This window comes from Oryzias latipes, chromosome 10, assembly GCF_053564925.1.
Source record: "Oryzias latipes strain Hd-rR chromosome 10, Olatipes_Hd-rR_3.1".
Lineage (NCBI taxonomy): Eukaryota > Metazoa > Chordata > Actinopteri > Beloniformes > Adrianichthyidae > Oryzias > Oryzias latipes.
In genome coordinates, this window is record NC_136246.1 from 4,906,972 (window position 1) to 4,926,323 (window position 19,352).

Consider the following 19,352-nt stretch of genomic DNA (forward strand, 5'->3'; position numbering starts at 1 on the left):
TATGCCTAATACAGTCTGCGGTTCCTTCAAGCTTAAAGCACGCAAAAGTGGGTCACTAAGGGAGTTTTGCCCCCGACACACTCATCTGTGACTTAGGGGGCCTCTATGTTCTCTGATGAAGTTTCTATTAGCAGAACCATCTGATCCAGAGAGTGCAGAACACAAAGGGGAGCAGCAGCGCAAATATCCACCTTCTGCCGCCCCACTCAGCCAAACCTGATCACAGTACACATGCTCAATTGACCCGCATATTGAAGTCACTGGGTCATGCGCATGGTAAAAGTCACTGCGCGTGTGCGCACAAATTGCGTTTTGCAGCAGCGGGGCAGAGTCTGGGAGCCGGTGTCCATGTGTTTGCTCGGGGACAGATGGCGGCGCAGGGAGCCCGTTCCCACGGGTCACACACAGGAATTTAAATGCAGATAAAATCCATCACAGAGGCGCACCCCCCCGCAGAGCCCCCAGATCATCGCTGTAATGACTGCCGGGCCGCGGTGATCAGATAAAGTGGCTCAGTCGCTGACAGGCTGTGCCGCGGGACTCATCCCGCTCTCTAGGTTTGAGCTGAAAATGGATGAAAGTTCCATCAACGATGTGAAGTCAGATGGTGTCTCAATAGTGATCTTCCTGCTGAAGCAGCAGTGATACGGGATAAACTAAGGCTTGCTGTCCTTAGGACCCGCTTACGAAGTCATATAGTCCAGTTTACAAAGGGAGGATATTAGATTTTATCCGCCAGGCGTTGGGCTTAATTCTCTCTGGCTGATTGTCAGATGGGGGCGGCGGGGTCTGAATAAATGGTAATTGCAGGTTAGGGATGTCTGTGGCCCCGGGCAGATGGCCTCGCGCTGCTCTCATAAAGCTCCACTCGCCCACTTGTATGCCGCTGAGGAAGATGAGGAGATGAAGGCTTCCATGGAGCATTATCGAGCAGCGGGGTGGTGGTGGAGTCATGAATGTGCACATGCCTGAACAAAACTACCCCCTCTTTGTGGAGAAACTGCTATGAGGGTTCTGTGACGTTATCAACCTTTTCAATAACAAAAAATCTGTTTTAAATGTTTAACCTTTTGTTGGCAAAACAGTTGAAAATCAGCATTTTTTTTGGCCTAAATGAAAGTACATAGTCAAAGACTGTTTAGCTTTAGCTTTCCAATCTTGGGGTGTTTGGCACAGACGTGCTTTACAACAAGTGATTCTAAAGCCTTTATTAAGTTAAACCACAAGCAACCATTCAGAGAAGGTTCAGTAGCCGTCGATCTGTCAACATCACAGCTGACTGAAAAGATGAATCTTTAAAAGAAATTCTAGTAAGGAACCAAACAATTTTCCAAAAATGGAAATGACCGAAAATGAGTGGAAACAGAACCAACGTTAAAATAAAATCGTATGAAAGCTCGGATTAATGGCTGATCAGGACCACCATGAAACATCCGTTTAAGTCTTAGATCCAACATTTTGACCTAGATGAATTTGAACTCATGTGTTTGCATTTCTGGAAGTATGAAGTTAGTTGGGTCAAGAATGAACCATTGCGTCACGTGCCTTCATTTGTTGGACTTGTGCGTTATTGCGCACAGAGTATGAGAACCCTCGTTGGGGGATACTGGCACGTTGACATGATTTTATGCCTCTAAACTTCAGTTTTGGTGCGTGAACAAAAAAGGTCTAAGCTGGCACGCGCTGAAGGCAGCAGAACAAAGCGCGTTCTGTCGGGTCACAGGCGCAGGCGCCGCGCGCAGACCAACTTCTCCGGTCCATTGTTATGGCACACTTCGGATTCAGAGGAGTCTTCTGGCTCTTTTGGGGGGAGGGAAGAATCGGACTTAGCATTAATACAGCTTGAAAGGGGCCATTCTGTGATTTTTTTGGGAGGGGGTGTTGCTTTGCGGAAGACAGAGGAGAAAGGAGCTGGGGTCGCGCGTGCATTCTCTCTCTCCCTTTCCTCTCTCTCTAGGAGGAGGCTGCGCCTTTCTTTGCGCAGACTTCACTCTCTCCCGGCGCGCACACAGGAGGTGGCGTTTGTGCATTCAGGCAACAGTTTGGACTGCCTGGATAGAGCCTATATGCATGTGTGTGCAATAATCCTTCAGAAAGAAACACAGATTTGTTTTCCTTTTGTTGATTTTGGAGAGTTTTTGTTTCGGACGCTGAGCCGGGGGATTGAACATGCCAGAGCTGTGAAGAAATAGCCGCGCGTCCCTCCGCCGGTTCTACCCGCTGTGGAAACAGTGCGCGCCCAGAAGAAGATGGGGGCAAAGAGGATTCGAGCCAAAGCCAGGACTGGTCCGCTCTCCACCGTGGCTCTCCGGCTGTTGTTTGTGCTCGCGCTCGTGGAAGGCACCGCGGGGAAAACGCTCAAATACAAAGTTTACGAGGAGCAGAAAGTGGGCACGGTCATTGCGCGGCTGAAGGAGGACGTGGCCGGAGTTCTTTCCAAGCTCCCCAGCTCCCTCACGTTTCTGTTCCGTGCAATGCAGAGGGGGGGCCCACGGTTTTTGTCTGTCCGGGAGGAGGACGGAGAGATCAGCATTGCCACCAAAATCGACCGCGAGAAGCTTTGTGAAAAAAACTTAAACTGCTCCATCGAGTTCGACGTGGTCACGCTCCCCACGGAGTACCTGCAACTGTTCCACGTTGAGGTGGAGGTCCTGGACATCAACGACAACTCCCCGCACTTCTCACGCGGCATAGTGCCCATCGAGATTTCCGAGAGCGCGTCCGTGGGGACGCGCGTCCCGCTGGACGGAGCGGTGGACGCAGACGTCGGGGAGAATGCCCTGCACACCTACTCACTGACGCCCAACAACTTCTTTAAGATTGACGTGAGGACGAGGACGGACGGGGCCAAGTACGCAGAGCTGGTGGTGATGAGGGAGCTGGACCGGGAGGTGCAGTCCAGCTACCAGCTGCAGCTCACAGCCTCTGATAATGGTGCACCCCCCAAGTCAGGGTCAACTCTGCTCAAAATAAGTATCTCAGATTCCAATGACAACAGTCCAGCATTTGATGAGCAGGTATATATCATCAACCTGCTGGAAAACTCACCCCTTGGGACTCTAATCATTGACTTAAACGCCACAGATCCAGATGAGGGCACCAATGGGAAAATAGTCTACTCTTTCAGCAGCCATGTCTCACCAAAGATCCTGGAGACATTTAAAATCAATCCAGAAAATGGCCACATCACTCTAATTCAGAAAGTGGACTATGAAAGCACCGTATCATATGAACTGGACGTTCAGGCTCAAGATTTGGGCCCTAATTCAATTCCTGGACTTTGCAAAATTGTGGTGAAAGTGGTGGATGTGAATGACAACAAGCCCGAGATAAACATCAACCTGATGACAACGGGGAAGGAGGAGGTGGCCTATATTTCAGAGGGAGCCCCAGTGGATACATTCATCGCTTTGGTTCGGGTTGATGACAGTGATTCAGGACTGAATGGTGAAGTGGTGTGCAGGCTGCATAGTCAAGGCCACTTCAGGCTTCAGAAGACTCATGAGAAGAACTACATGATCTTGACCAATGTGTCGCTGGACAGGGAGAAGAGGTCAGAATATAGTTTGACGGTGATAGCTGAGGACAAGGGCCTTCCCAGTCTTTCCACAATCAAACATTTCACAGTCCAGGTTCTGGATGAAAACGATAACCCTCCTCGTTTTGAAAAGAGCCGTTATGAGGTCTTTAAATCTGAAAATAACTCTCCAGGAGCCTACTTGATGACTGTGGTGGCCTCAGATCCAGATCTGGGTACCAATGGCCAAGTCACCTACTCCATTATAGATGCTCTGGTCCAAAACATCCCAATTTCCACCTGCGTCACCATTGACCCCTCCAATGGTGCCATCTATGCCCTGCGTAGCTTTGACCATGAAGACGTCAGCAGGATTGCCTTCACGGTTCGGGCTCGTGATGGGGGGAACCCCGAGCTGTCGGCCAACACCAGCGTCCTTCTCACTATTCTGGATGAAAATGACAACCCGCCGGTCATCCATTCCCCTTCACTGCGGAACCACACAGCCGAGCTTCCTGTGTGGAAGTATGCTTCTCCAGGTCAGTTAATCACAGCGCTCAAAATCATTGACCATGACTCTGGTACCAACGGAGAATTCAGCTGCGCCATTGTTGGTGGAAATGAGGATGGGCTCTTTGTGATGGACGCGAGGAGGTGCGAACTCAGAACTAATGCCAGCCTCCAACAGGCTCCACGGGATGTGATGGAGGTCCGAGTGGAGGTGCAAGATCGGGGAGCAAGTCGCCTAACCACAGGAGCCTTGCTCAGGCTGACCATACAGGAGAACATTGACCCCCTCCCTTCCCTTTATCCCACCGGCTCCAGTCAGGCCCCTCTAGATCCCTCCCTCATTGTCATCATTTCTCTGGTTGCTGTCTGTACTCTGCTCCTCATCGTCATGGTGATGTTTGCAACTGCCCGCTGCAACCGTGAGAAGAAAAACCCCAGACACAAATACAACTGCCGAGTGGCAGAGAGTAGTTACCAGAACCATCCCAAGAAGCCTTCCAGGCAGATCCACAAGGCCGACATCACACTGGTACCCACCATCAATGGAACCTTACCGGTCCGAGCGCACTCTCGCTCTCCTCTGCCCTCACCTACACCTGAGAGGGGCACTCTGGGGAGCAGACAGAGCCATCACAGCCGCCAGTCTCTCAACAGCCTGGTCACCATTTCTTCCAATCACGTGCCGGAGAACTTTGCTCTAGAGTTGGCTCACGCTACACCTCCTGTTGAGGTAAGACGTTAATGTGTGATTGAACACACGACTTCCTTGGTTTGTAGTATTTGGCAAATGTCACCTTACACTGGACAAGGAGACATTTGGGCCTAATGTTTTTATCCAGTATTTGTTGTGAATGTGTCCCCCCCCCCCCCCCCCCCCACACACATTCTGTTCCCCAGCCTTTGTGCCATTTATTTGTTGACCATCACATTCAGGATTAAATCCCAATATCATGCCACCCGCAACCCTTCCCTTTCCCAGAATGCACCCCTCCCTACATTGTCTTGTGGCCTTGCTTGTTTGACTCCATTCATTTTTCCCTCTTCATTTTTCCTTTTATTTCTTTTTTGTCCTGTTTGTTTCTCTTGGGACGGTAGCAAGTCTCACAGCTTCTGTCCATGCTCCATCAGGGCCAGTACCAGCCCCGGCCAAGCTTCAGAGGCAACAAATATACCAGGAGCTACAGGTAAGCTACTGCTGTGCTCTGTTGTCAGGGCTCAGCAGAACCACATGATAAACACTCTCAACTACCCATGATTCTGCAGCTCCTTGATGGCTACTGCCATTAGATAACAGCTTAGTTCTCTATGCAGATATGCCCTCAACGAGATGGACAAGTTTAGCCTGAAGGACAGCGGGCGCGGGGACAGCGAAGCGGGGGACAGCGACTATGATCCTGGGAGGGAGTCCCCCATGGACCGGCTCATCTGTGAGGGCTTTACTGAGATATATACCCCTGATGGCCGGCACAGACCGCATGCAGGTACAACCCACCCCACCACCCTTCCCTCCTTTCCTTCCAACTATCCTTTTCAGGGACACTTTCATCCAGTCCTAAATGTAAAAAATGTTAATCTTTATGTGAAACTTTAACAATGTTTTAAAATTTGAAATGGTTTATTTCAAGCTATCAAATAAGAATAATACACAAACAATCATCAGTTATACATTCATACAATGACGAATCAAACTTAGGATAATTAGACGTATTAATAAATATTGCTTGAAAGGGAGTGGAAGGAAGCAAACTTATATAATCCCACCCCGTTATACCATTTTATCCGGTTCCTAGCTTTTATCAGACAGAATTAAGAATCCTGAAATATCAATGAAGCACATGTCAAAGATGAATTACTAAATTATTATTTTTACTTACAACTGAAATGTTGGCTTCAGTCTGTTGAAGTGGTTTTAAAGAACCCTTTTGGTCTATTCTAAAATCATTCCCAGTGGTCTGTTAGATATGATTATATCATTTTTAGTCAAAAGAAAACAAAAAACGGTTTCATTTCCTAGGATCTAGTTTCTGCAAAGCAGCAGGAGTTAATGAGAAATTCACCTGTTAGCTTTGGGGGGACGGTTTGCTCAGAGCAATCCCACCCCCCCTCCCTCTATGGTGCTGAGAGCTCAGAACAGGGAGCTTGTGGCCCACCCATATTTTCTACACCACAAATAAACTTTTCTTCAAACTGAAATTTTTCGTCTGCGCCTGATTCACAATGATTTGAAGAAAAAATACTCAGAAATGCTATTTTGAGATTAATTTTCATACTTTAGCTCCTCCATCATCAAAAAAATACCCACAAGAGCATTTTGAAACACCAACAACACAATTTTTTTATCGGAGTGGATTTTTAAATCATATTTTCCCAAGACCACTTCAAAAAAGGTTTATTTTTTTTTCTGCTGCTTGCTTGGTGTTTTACCATCACCTTACCAATGATTTAGGGCAAATAAGTCATTTATCTAAAGAGCTGAGTGGAAAACTGTTGTTTGAACTACAGTCTGGATTCTCTGAGGTTAAAGCAAAAATAAGGATGACAATTTGATGAAGCATTTTTGATGTCGTCTGACAAACCCCATCAGTAAAAAGTCCTAATTAAGGTCAAGTAAAACAAACATTTAGACTGAGTGAAGTTTGTCTCCAGATAGAAAATAAGAACAAAATTGATTTGTTGTTATACTTTTAATGCAAAAACCTGTCATCCCCAGAGCCTTTGTTTATGTTTGAGCACCCCACAGCATGAGGAGGGCCTCTCAGTCTTGGGGTTGCAACCCCCTCTAGAGGTCATGTACTGAAGCTCAGTAATGCACACGAGTCAGTGGGTGGAGGGGAAGTTATTCACTCATCGAGCAAAGAAAGATCATGAGCACTGCAACCAAAAGACCAGTTCCTGCTGGTTTCACATGCAACGGCTGAACTACAGATTCTCTCAGTTCTTCCTCAGTATGTTGCTAAATTGTCCAGCTTCACAATTCATCTCAACTGGAGAAAAGCTCAGACTCCTCTTCATTTTTCAGAGCCATCAAATCATCTCAATATGGTTGATTTATCATAAAATCAGGCAAATAGTTCCTGAATTCAGTTTTCTATCCTCACTCTTCATATTTCCTTTATGGATTACACTTTCATGTAATCATTAATAGGGATTTTTATCGGAAGATCTGTAAGTATCAAAAGATTTCCAGTGTATTTTACCTATCTTTTCATTTTTTTCTCACTATTTTTGGAGAAATGTAAACAAGGACAGAGCAGTCAGTGTTTCGTTTGCTGAAGTCCACCTATAGATCAGGAGGAAGTGACCTCTGCACGATCGTTTGCTTCTCTGTAGTTTGTGAAACAGCATTTCTGCAACAGCTGCGTGTTTGCTTTTATCAAAGGTACATGTGGGTGGTTGTAAATGATCATGGACCATGTTTTGTTTGACACCCCCCTCCCATTGGCTGTGGTGCCCCCCTGCCTGGACGCTCCCTCTCCTCCACCGCTAAGGTTAACCAGCAAGAGCTGAACACTTGTAATATGACCCAGCTGACTTTAAAGCTTTTTGCCTCAGAACAGCAAAGGTCTGCCACACATTTGCACGGGGTTATAAACACTCGATGGTTTCCTCCAACCCCCCCCCCATCCATCTAAACAAATGTCAGTCAGGGTTAAGCCCCCACAACTTCTTTAATAATGCCATCCCTCTGCTCTCAGGGCTGCAGCTTCCCACACAACCATCACTCTAGCCTGCATCCAAGCAACATCCCAATTAGAGTCTACCAGACGGCCAACAGCCCCCCCACCCCATCTTTTACAGCTGTGTGGAGGAGCTCCACTTGTTAGACTCTCTCCTTTTTTCAGCCCTGGTTTTCAGCCGTCAGAACCGGGGCTCTGATGAAAAAGAGCCATTTAATTACTGCGTGGAGAACTGTTGCCATGGAGTCAGTGCTGAGCTGCCGCATGATTGAGCCCAGAAGAGCATAATTACACCTCAGAGCTCACCTTGCTCCCCCGGTATGTTCAGCCCCCGTGTCCATGGCAGCGTCCATGATTCGGAGCCGCCCCCTCTTTGTCATCAGTCGCTGCTCAGCGTGGTAGAAAGTGGCGTCTGTCAGGATGCAGAAGCTGGATGGAGGGTATCAGACAGAGGACCATAACAACCTGATCACAACCGCGGCCTCCTTTGTTTTCCTCTCTCTGCAGTCACCGTGTGCTCAGCCCCTGCTGGCTGTAGAGAGCTGGTACCACACACAATAATCCAAACCGTCAGAACCAATGAGATTCAAATTCAAGAGCCCTGCGTGTCTGCAGATCGTTGGACGTGGTGGTCAAAAAGACACACACAATGACAAACAGACTTTCCAATATCTCTCTGTACAGTCTCTTATTTTGGAACGCAGTGGAAAGCCAGCAGAAATCCCGCCCACTGGAGATAAAATCAGAAGTCTCCTTCAAAATCCCACTCTGGTGAAAATGGCCTTTTTGTGTTTTAAACATGTTCTTGTGGAATTTCTCTGATGATGGAGCCCATTTATTAGAAAACTAAGCTGAAAATTGCATTTCTAAGTATTTATTTAGTTAAATCAATTTATTCAAAGCAGAAGATGTGAAGCCTGAAAAAGATAATAGACTTTAACTGTGTCAAAACACTTTTACTCACTCTACTTTTGGCCAATTAAAGCAATCAGTCAAATCACAAAAGTATTGTTGAAGGAATTAAACTAAACCTGTCAGACGTGAATAAAACTGTTGCATACTGTTTTTTTTTAAACAAAGCAGAAAATTCCCTTTTGTTTGTTTAAAGCATAGAGCAAAAACAAACAGATGAGCTCTCAGGATTTCAATAGACTCACAAACCGTTTCTCCAGTAAAGACGAGAATATTTCCTGAATAAAAGTGTTTCAAAGACGGACCTTCCACAAACCAAAAGGAGGAAATATGTGTTTTAGGAGGGGAATACACAGCATAAATCTGAAAAAGCAGGAATCATGGGTAAACATAGTGTAAGGAGGAGCTGCAGCTGCTCATTCCTATGACAGTCAGAGGACTAGAAGGACGAGCTGTTGTTCTTCTTTCTGATTTCTCTGTCCTGGTCAGAGCTCATGTTGTGACCTGTAAGCACAGCTTAAAAAGTCTCTTAAAATTTCCAGTTATATAAAAAATATTCTTCAGTTTTTTTTATTTTTTTTTGTTCTAGGTGATGATAAACTTTTTGGATTTATTGGTACGTTGCAAATTAGCGACATATGACATGAAGAGGTTAATGCAGTTGTATTTAAGTATTTCAAATACTTTCTAATTATTTTTCAGTTATTTTATTCGATAAAAATGTTCGGACATAGATGGGGCATCTACATCGGTGCAGCTGCTCCATCTCCATCACCTCATATCTTACTGAACTGCTGACTGTCCCAGCTCTTTCAGAATAATAATAATTAATATTATTAATTATTAATTAAAGGCTCCTGTTTGAGTTCTCAGAGTGATGGAGATATTATATCAGTTTCCTTTGTGCACCACAGTGGATCCTTGCCCCCCTCTGAGTGGAGACAAAGCCAACATTTAGTTGTGCGATGAAAACAAAAAAGATAATGAAACAGTGTGTGAAGTAAACAAACGCAGTATTGGCACAGAGCTGAATGAATGAGTTCCTGGCAGTGAATCAGTCGGTTAAGCTGTCACACAGCCGGCTTTCCGTTTGCCGAGTGCATTCTTTTTAACGCATCGACTGGGTTAAATCTTCCCTTTTTATCCATTCATCAGCCTCTGCCTCCACATGATTTTCCTTCCACAGCACTCAAATGCACTTTTCATCTGCTCTAAGATGTATTATAAATGTTCCTTTCATGTTAATGAGGGGATAATGAAGTCCCTCAAAAGCACGGCTGAAAAGCGCAGCGTTGTTTTAATGAAGGCTTTAAGTTGGCATATTTCATTTGTCTAATTTATTCTTCAGAGATTTTCTATTTGAAGATTTAATATTGAAAAGAGTGGCTTGAAAGAGAAAAATGCAGGGCTTTTAGAGGAGAAGTTATTCTGAATGTGTAACAGGCATTGATCAGCTCGGCTGAAGTGTCTCTGTGGTAAATGCGCTGGAGCTCCTGCAGAGAGCCTTTCAGACTAATTAGGGCAGATTTCCCCCACGCTCACAGACGCTGCAGAAAACACCTTTGAACAAACATTAGCTGGGTGCAGAAGACAAGCAGCATCTCCAAGTCTGTTTAACTTTGGGACTGCATTGACGATTTTCAAGAACAGAAGTGTTCATTACAACAAAGCCTGTTCTTGTTGGGCTGACCTCCTAGGCGGGAAATGTCTCCTTTGGTCGGAATTTTTAACATTTGTCACGGGATTCCTGCCATGCTCTGGACATTGGCTTGAAATGGAAGACACTTTATCAGGCGGTTAAGATCCAGAAAACATATGACCCCATTTACCAAAGTGATGCTTTTGTACTAAACTCTGCACATTTCTGAAACACAAAGCTGCTGAACTGGAAAAGAGATCACATGACGAGAAAACCAGACAAAACTTTAGCTGTTTCACTGTCTAAGAACAATACAATTCTTGAGAAAACACTTTAGTAAGTTAGCGGTCATAACAAATTTAATCAACATTTTGGATTTTAAACCCCAAGAAAAGAAGAATAGAATAAAGTTTTCCCCAAATTTTTAAATGAGGAAACTTTAGCAAGGTCTCATCAAAAGCCTAAAATGTTTCTGCAAAGACAAAAATTCCTCCCAAATATCAGATAAATTAAATAGTTTCACTGTATTTACAGACCTCCATTCACAGAGGCTCTGTTTGAAGGGCATCTGCAAAAATGTCTGCAGATTTCTAATCTTCCCTGAAATCTTTTGGACTAAGGAACATTTGTTTGAGCAGGTAAAAGAAAATCAGAAACTAACAGTGCACGTCCATGTTTGGTGTTACAGAGTGAAGGAGAACAGTAATAAACCCCCCCTAACACAAAATCCTCCGGCGGGCGGCCGTGTCGCTCACTCAAGAACGCACGCAGCTTGTAATGGAATGAATAATTTGAACGCAGTAAATTTGTGGTATTTCCACGCGAGACGGAAACTTCTGTTGGAGAATGAGGATGTGTTTCTGAAACCGCGCTCGTGTGTGTGTGTGAGTAGAGGGAGCGCACCGTGTGCAGCGTACAGGCAGTGCCAGCCGCACGCCGGCAAGTGGGAGTGAGAGGCGGAGGGAGTGAAGGAGAACAGTAATAAAAGGTTTCCCCCAGAAACCCTTAAAATGTGAACACAGGACTAGCAGAAAAAGTAAATTATCAGCAAAGATGAATGTGTTTAATGTGTTTATTATAGTTCCAATCACACACCTTATGCAGAAAAAAAAACAAAAAACTTTCACCCGCCCTTTTCACAAAAAGGGCGGTGATGCGGTGCTGACCTCATCACCGTGGTGATGCGGTTGTCGTCACACCCCTAACCTGTAATCATGTTCTCATGTCTGGGTTCATTCACATCCTGGTACGCTCTCCGTCCATCCTGCTGCAAAAGCCGCTTTCTCTCGTTCAAGAGGGGAAAAATAAAAACAAGAATGATCAATTTATTATTGTCTCCATGAAGATCAGAAAACACCATAATATTTAGGATGCCCAATCCCCATACCGCAGCGATTCTCCGGATATTGCTTGCTTGAGCCATGTGCTACGAGCTCCGGCCGGCCGCGAAGCTCTTCTGCTTGTCATGCCGGCATTCGGGCAGCTGGTTGGCCGGTAGATGGACACATCTGAAGGCTACATGCTACGTATCCCATAATGCATCTTGACCAATCGCAGTGGCCCTGTAACTATGATGCATTTAAATACAACAGGACAAATGAAATGCTACGTAGCATGTAGCCTACTAGCCTTCGAATGTAAAGTGACTGCTAAAGAGCATGTTAATAAAAGACAAATCCTGAATATTATTATTCCTATTCGACCCTAAACTACAATATCAGCTGGATGTCCGTCTACCTGCCAGCCAGCTGCCCGAATGCCGACATGACAAGCTAAAGAGCTCAGCGGCGGGCCGGAGCTCGTAGGAGCTATGTGTCCAGTAGGCGAAGCAGCAAGCTCGGGCATCTGCAATCTTATGATATTTTTCTGATTTTCATCGAGACAATAATAAATAGATCATACTTGTTTTTATTTTTCCCCTCTTAAACGAGTGTGGGTCACAGAAACACGGAAGTAAAGCGGCTTTTGCAGCAGGATGGACGCTACCAGGGTGTAAATGAATCCATACATGAAAACGTGATTACTGATGCTTTTGTGCTTTTTTAAATAAACAAATCTGATCTCTAAACATCCTCCACGTCTTCCATGCATTGTAATGAGACACACACAGACAGAAATGTGAAGGTATTTGCTGTAAATCCAAATATTGTTCACATCCGTGTTTATGAAGGGCTAACCACGTGAGCAATTATTTCGTTCGCACAAATTAATTATTGCGTAGGAACGAGATATTAATTTGTGGGAACGAGATATCTATTATTTTATCCATGTCGGGTCACGGGCTCTGTAAATATCAGACCACATACATGGATCTAATTTCAAATAAACATTTTACATGAATAAAATACAGAGTGAATTTTTGCGGGTAACATTTTATAGTAATTTACATAAATATAATGACATTAAGAACAAAGAATTTAACTTTTTTTCTCAACACCTGACACGTTTCTTTGTGTCTCAATGTTGCTTCTGTGCTTATTTTGGTTTAACGTGTAGAATGTTCATCAGACGTATTCACATCTCACAGCTTGGAGTTTTTGCAGCATCAGACCAGTGAAAACATGTGGTTGATAGGATCACTCATGAGTCTCTCCTCCTTCCTCTGCAGCCATGCGTCTCTGCACAGAGGAGTGTCGGGTTCTGGGGCACTCGGATCAGTGCTGGATGCCCCCCCTCGCCTCGCCAGCCTCATCCTCCTCTGACTATCGAAGCAACCTCTACATTCCTGGGGAAGAAGCCCGCCAAGCCGCCGACATCACCCAGGAGAAGGTACCTCAGCCATGCACTGACACCGGACCGGCTCGGAACCAGAGCTTCTCCACCTTCGGCAAGGACTTGGGTGAGGAGGGTGGGGGAGAAGATGAAAGGGGGGAGGGGAACTCCACTGAAACCAAAGATGAAGATCTGTGTGGAACCTCATCATTGCTGTCAGAGATGAGCAGCGTGTTCCAGAGGTTACTCCCCCAGGGTTTGGACTCATACATGCAGGTCAACGAGAACCAGAAGGGAACTAGTCTAAGTGGGGTGGGGGTCCCCATGACAGGATCTTTAGATCGTAGGAGGGGTCACCTTCCTGGAAAGCCCAGCCCCTCCGTTCATCAGCAGGGCGTGGCGGCCTGGGCTGCCAACACCCACTTCCAGAACCCCGGAAGCAGCATCGGCCCGTCCGGTCAGCATCAGGGGGGCAGCTACCACACCCTGAAGCCCAGCACCAAACTCAGCTCCCAGAGCGGTAGCCACAAGGGCTCACAGGCCCCCAAAAACAGCCCCCAGAGCAACGGGCACCACTCCAAACCCCACAGCACCCCCCTGCTCACAGCGCTTGTCAGCCCAACACTGGCGCAGCCTTCCCCGGCCCCCCTCCCAGCCCAGCTTCCTGGGCCCTCTTCAAAGTGGTTGCCGGCCATGGAGGAGATCCCGGAGAACTACGAGGAAGACGACTTTGACTCTGTGCTCTGCCACCTTCAGGGCAAGCGTAGCGACAGCCGGCACGAGCTGGTGGATGCCAGTGAGCTGGTGGCTGAGATCAACAAGCTCCTGCAGGATGTGCGGCAGAGTTAAGCCACTGTGGCTGTGGCTCCAGCGGACGCAGAGCAGCAACCTCTGTGCTCCTGCAGAAATAAACTCTGAGCATCAAGAACAAAAACATGAAAAGTAAAGACAAAAAACAGGACACACTGATGTCGTTAAAGTTGCATTTCTTATAAAACTGTTGTGTTTTGTGAATGCTACATATCCCAAAAAAAGTTAAAATGTTTGTTATTGCTGGTATCGTACACAATGTACACCATGTGACTGTATTTATCTTTGTATTTCAAAAATACATTTGTATACTTATATTTATAAAATTGTAAATACATATAATCAAAAGTCTATTTTTATATTTTGGTGCATGTAGAGTACAAAAACTGTATCAAGACTGACATGCGATCGACATTCTGCATATTTAAATTGTCTTTTGTATTGTGATTCTTTTTTTATGCCTCTATTGTATGTTTAAATGAGTATATTAATGAAATATTGAATGCTTGTTTTGTGATAAAATGCTGGAGGGAAAGAAAGGAGGATAAATTAAAGTAATATACAAACATTTGGGGGTTTTTGATCTCTTCATGAGGATGAATGCAGGGATGCAACTTTCAGTTTTGGTGGTCTCCTTATGCTCTTCTCAAAGTTTCTGTTCTTCATCTGTTAAAGCTGGTCTGTAACAAGGAAGAAACACAAAAATGTTATTATTATGGCTTCAGCACAAACCTTCAAGTGAAAAAAAATCACGTCTTAGGGTCTGATTTAACAAGTTTTTAATTTTCTAATAGAGATTTACTTTAAAAAAGTAAAGGAAAGATGGTTTGATCCAAGGAAAGGAAAGACCTGATGGAGAAGTGGGGAAATAAACCAAACAGGAAAGCCAACTGTTACCCTTTTAAATACTCTTAAGTTACGTTTTTTATTTTTAATGCTTTGAATCCTGGCTGGGTCCTCTCTGTGTGGAGTTTGCATGTTCTCTCAGTGCATGTGGGGGTTTTCCCCGGGCACTCCAGCTTCGTCCACCGTACAAAGACATGCTTCATCCGTTCGTTGGTCACTCTAAGAAGTGTCCCTAGGTGTGCATGTGTGAGGGTGGGAGTAATTGGTAGACTGATAGTCTGGTGACTTGTCCAGGGTGTACCCCACCTTTGCACAACAGCCAGGACAGGCAACCATGTGACCCTGAAAAGGATAAAGCAGGTGAAGAAAATAGATGGATGGCTGGATGGATGAATACAATTCTTCCTTTGCTGCAGAGCTGGAGCTACGATGGGACAGTGAACCAACCCGTTCAGTTTTGATCAAACCCATAAGTCCTTAAAAGCAAACAATTGCTTTGGCCTCTTTGGAGCCCCTCCTGCTCAGATCAGGAGCTTTTTCTCCTCACCGCAGTGAGTTGTCGTGTCTAGCACGTCAATCTTAGATCCTCCTCAAAACACACAATTACCCAGAAACACACGAAAATAGGGGGTGTTTGCTGCTGGGAGACTGCTGCAGAGCTGAGGAGGGAAAAAAAACGGTGGGGGGGGGGGGGGGGGGGGGTCATAGATCCCCCCCAACCCCCCTGCTGTTCCACAGCTGGATAATGAGTGACACCTACAGGTCAGCCGGTGAAATGGAAAGTCACGACTTCAACACCCAACTCTAAGCCCGCTGTGACACCAGATGCAGCAGCAGCAGCTCTGCAGACACTCAGAAGCAGCACATGACCAGACAGAGCCCCCTGCAGGAGTCACCGCTGTACTGCAGCTTCTCCAGGGAAGAGATGCAGGAACCAGACTGGGAGATTTTGTTAGATGAGCAGGACCGCAAAACAATTTTGAATGAGCCAGTTCCGCTCTCAGTGGGAGAGGCTGAATCACTGCTGCTGTAACTCTTTGAACTGTTTTCATCTGTTCAAGAAGCTGCTTTTTTATCAATGTAAAACGATTTACCAGGTATGCATAGAAAGACCATGAAACAGAAAAACAAAGTTTCCTAGTTTCCTCTGACACAAAAAGGAAGGAAGACAGTGACAAAATGCATAAAATAAAAGGCAGATGTTGGTGGATGTGTGTCAAGAATAAGCAGTACAGGTTTAAGGAGTACAGGTTTATAAAGTTGGTTTGCAGCAACTCAGGGTGTGTGTGTGTTTGTTCTTCCAAACAAATGGTTGTGCATCAAGTTGTGAACAAAGCCCAATCAGGAAGTAGCAATTGCTGCAACTTCATTTTGGGACTGGTCTCGAAAAGGACATAAAAATCCCATATAAAATACCCAAAACAAAAGTCAGGATTTTACAAAAACACGTTGGTTTCAAAAATGTGGTTGATGTTTGGTGCTTTTTAGGGGTGGGGGTCAGTAGATAGGGGGTAATTAAAGTCAGCTGTTTTGATTTTATGAAAGCTACATTTGTGTTTTTACAAACATTGTTGAGGTGGGCAGAACGATCTCTGCTCACTCGCTGTCCCACTTCAGGCTTCATTTTCAGCATTCTGAATCCTCAGTTCAGATTCCAAGTGTGAGCTATAGATGAACATCCCCTACCGGTGTGGGGGCCTTCAGTCTCCCATATTCTTCAAATACCAGTAAATGTAAAGTGTTAAATAGTTCATCTCTGCTGCATTACAAACATGATTTGTTTGTGATCATTCACAGCTGAACCATATAAGCTTGACACATGATCATACCAGCCAATTCTTACTTTTATTTAGTTATTAAGTTAAAAAATATTACTTGTGTTATCTATTGTGTTGTATAAAATGTGTTAACATAGTGCTGAAACCTTGTTACTGCTGTGAGAGCTTCTTGTCTTACTTCACGTCCTGCACAGAGTTATTCTAAGATCCCAAATGATTAGCGGAAGGGAGACTTCTGAAAGGAGCTTCAAAAATGTTATAAACAAACCCAAAAAAAAGTGATGTTACACTAAAGAACTGAAGTAAAATATGACACACGAAAACGGAATAAAAAAGCTATAGAGTAAAGAAACATAAAGTCACAAACAGAGCATTAGACGGTTGGCAGCTACAAGTAAGGATTGATGACACTAGATAGACCGAGTGAGTGTGACGTCACCCACAGATAATGTGTTAGTTCAGACTCTAATCAAATGAAGTCGCCATTTTTTCATGATATGGACGGCGCCCATGTTAGAACAGGCCAACCTTAGTAAGCACTGATTTGTCAGATTTGGGGTTAATCAATATATACATATATATTTTTTTTCTTTCTTTTTTTTTCTAAACTTGTTCTGTCCAACAGCTGAGCAAACAGATTAGAGCTGAAGGCTTTTTGTGTTGGACAGGTTTTACTATCACAAAAAGAGGTCATATAACTTCTAAAAACCAGAGTATAGATTTGTATAAACCCCTTTTTGTTGTATTATTTTTTATTTATTTGTTATATTTAGTGTGTGGGGAGGGAGAGGGGCAGACTGTGAGAGGGGAGGGGGGGTGGAAGAGAGTAAAAGGAAGAAAGGTGAGAAAATGGGGGATACAAGTACTGATTTGAATAAGTTATTATTTTAAGCTGTAACAATGATACCAGATCTGCTGGAAAGACGAATGTTACATCAAAGGTGAAAATCTGACACTAAGATGAGTGGAAAATATCTGTCCATCAATACACTGTGGGTAAGGAGGAGGGATGAAGCAGACAGGGAGTAGTGTATCAGTGTGCACGTGCACGTGTGGGTGGAGATACATGCATGCTGCCGAAGTGAACCGTGTGTTCATAAGGGGAACCAGATCCTACCCAGCCAGACCAGCCAGACCAGGAGAGGGGGGGGGACCCCAGGCCAGGAGTTTATGTTTCTCATCATGATATGTTCCAGAGCAGTGATGAAATAATCACCTTCACGGCAAACATTTTAATTATCACTGTTATTACAATAAGATAAAGATAATCATATGTTTTAAATGTTCACACTGTTTAGAAAAAAATGACAAAAACAATTCAAAGTTCAAAAGAAGCATGGGTTTACCCAGCAGTGGAATTGTTTTCAGATTAACCTCCAGAAAGTTTCAGTTTCAGGACAAAAGGAAAAGTGATTGGTCAGAACATTTTTTAGTACCCATCAGCCCGCCGGCCAGGGATGTCAAAAAAGCTTCAAATTAACATTTACATTTTTAATTTACATTATTAAAATAGATCAAAAACAAAATTCAATGATTTCTATCCTTTTCAACAACAACAAAAATCATTATTTTACTGCATACCATTGACTCAGTTTAGTTTCTGCCTGGATTTGATGAACTTTGAACAATATTTAAGCTGAGTCCAAATGAAAATCCAACTGTCCGACAGTATAAAACCCTTTATTCAGAATAAAAACAAATTTTGTGTCTGATTTAGAAAGATGATCAGTAGTTTGAGTAATCAGAGGATTTAAAGACTGAGGGGTGGGTTTAATCTGCGGTTCAGTTCAGTCAGGTGTCTTTGGTGTACAGCAGGTGGAGCCCTGTTTCCACAGGCAGGGGGCTGTATGGTCTAAAATCTCTTCCATGTAGGGGGGGTCTGGAATTTGACCCTGCAGCCACGTCTGTTCTTATCATTCAGACCCAAGCAACTTCTCTGCCCCCCATGAAGACGTATAAACTTCAAGTTCTTCTTTCTTACTGGGAGTTTTCATCTTGCCCTGAATCCTTGACTCCTCTTTAATTCTTTCCAGTTTGGTGTCTCATAAGTGGCATTACTTTGGTGCTGTGAGGCTCAGTTTGCTGCCCTCACATGAATGCTAATCGTTGTCATGGTTACTGATCGAACAGATTTTGAAGTGCGCCAAAATCAGCAGCAGAAATGCCCTCAACGGCACAGACCTCAAACCAGCATGTGAGTTTTCAAACACGTATCTGTGATTTGAGATAAATGATTCAAGTCAATGAAAAAAGAGGGGACCGCTCTGATACAACTGTCATGATGGTCTCTCAGAATCTGAATCACAGCACTGTGTGAGTCCTGCATGTAAATGGGTGTGAAGAAGCTGGTCTGTGAGAGCTGCTCTCACCCTCCTCACACACAGCAGTGAGGAGGATAATTATACTGTTTCCACCCCACACAAAGCAGTGCCGCTGCTCTCTTTTGTCAAGACAATATGCACCTGTTTTCATTACAGTAACGTCACAAGATGTTCTTTTCCTTTGACTCAACAATGCTGGTTTTGTGTTTGAATGGCTTTGTGTGTGAGTGGGTGCTTCTCTTGTTCGCTGTGGAGTGAATGTTGCAGCGACAGAGCCACAGTGGGAGCTGTGCTGCCCACAAATACCCACACAAAAACACCGGCACACCCGAGCCGTGATGAGGAGGGCTGTTGGTGGCTCGATAATGGACCACTGGCTGAACAATGGTAGTGAGTGAGTGCGTGTGTGTCTGTGTGCAATTGTCTTCTTATCTGTCCGTGCATGTGTGTTTCTTCTTTGGGTCCATTTTGTCGGTGAGCAATTTTTTGATTTTTCAATTTTTTGTGTCCCCCATTTTTAGTAATGGCATGTTGTAGAGAGCTTAAACATGAATGCATGTATATGGATGTGTGTGTGTGTGTGTGTGGGTGTGTGTGGGTGGGGGTGTGTGTGTGTGTGTGTGTAAATGC

General features: G+C 44.6%; 1 protein-coding gene across 2 annotated transcripts; it reads left to right on the forward strand.

Moving 5' to 3' along the window:
• The first annotated feature begins 1,861 nt into the window (after positions 1 to 1,861).
• Positions 1,862 to 14,345, forward strand: pcdh18b (protocadherin 18b). Of its 2 annotated transcripts, none has more exons than XM_011473144.4 (4): positions 1,862 to 4,757; positions 5,123 to 5,211; positions 5,339 to 5,508; positions 12,864 to 14,345. In XM_011473144.4, exons 1-4 carry the CDS (start codon positions 2,250 to 2,252, stop codon positions 13,814 to 13,816), a joined length of 3,720 nt encoding a protein of 1,239 aa, XP_011471446.1. In that variant the 5' UTR covers positions 1,862 to 2,249; the 3' UTR covers positions 13,817 to 14,345. The 2 variants fall into 2 exon arrangements, with proteins under 2 accessions (XP_011471446.1, XP_011471447.1); XM_011473145.4 differs by having other exon boundaries at positions 1,868 to 4,757; positions 5,156 to 5,211.
• The last annotated feature ends 5,007 nt before the right edge of the window (positions 14,346 to 19,352 follow it).

Excerpts from the sequence above, each read along its gene's own strand:
- pcdh18b (XM_011473144.4), top strand. The coding sequence starts at position 2,250 with ATGGGGGCAAAGAGGATTCGAGCCAAAGCCAGGACTGGTCCGCTCTCC. Across the intron at positions 4,758-5,122 it reads ACGCTACACCTCCTGTTGAG|CAAGTCTCACAGCTTCTGTC; the intron begins GTAAGACGTTAA and ends TTGGGACGGTAG. Across the intron at positions 5,509-12,863 it reads CCGGCACAGACCGCATGCAG|CCATGCGTCTCTGCACAGAG; the intron begins GTACAACCCACC and ends CTTCCTCTGCAG.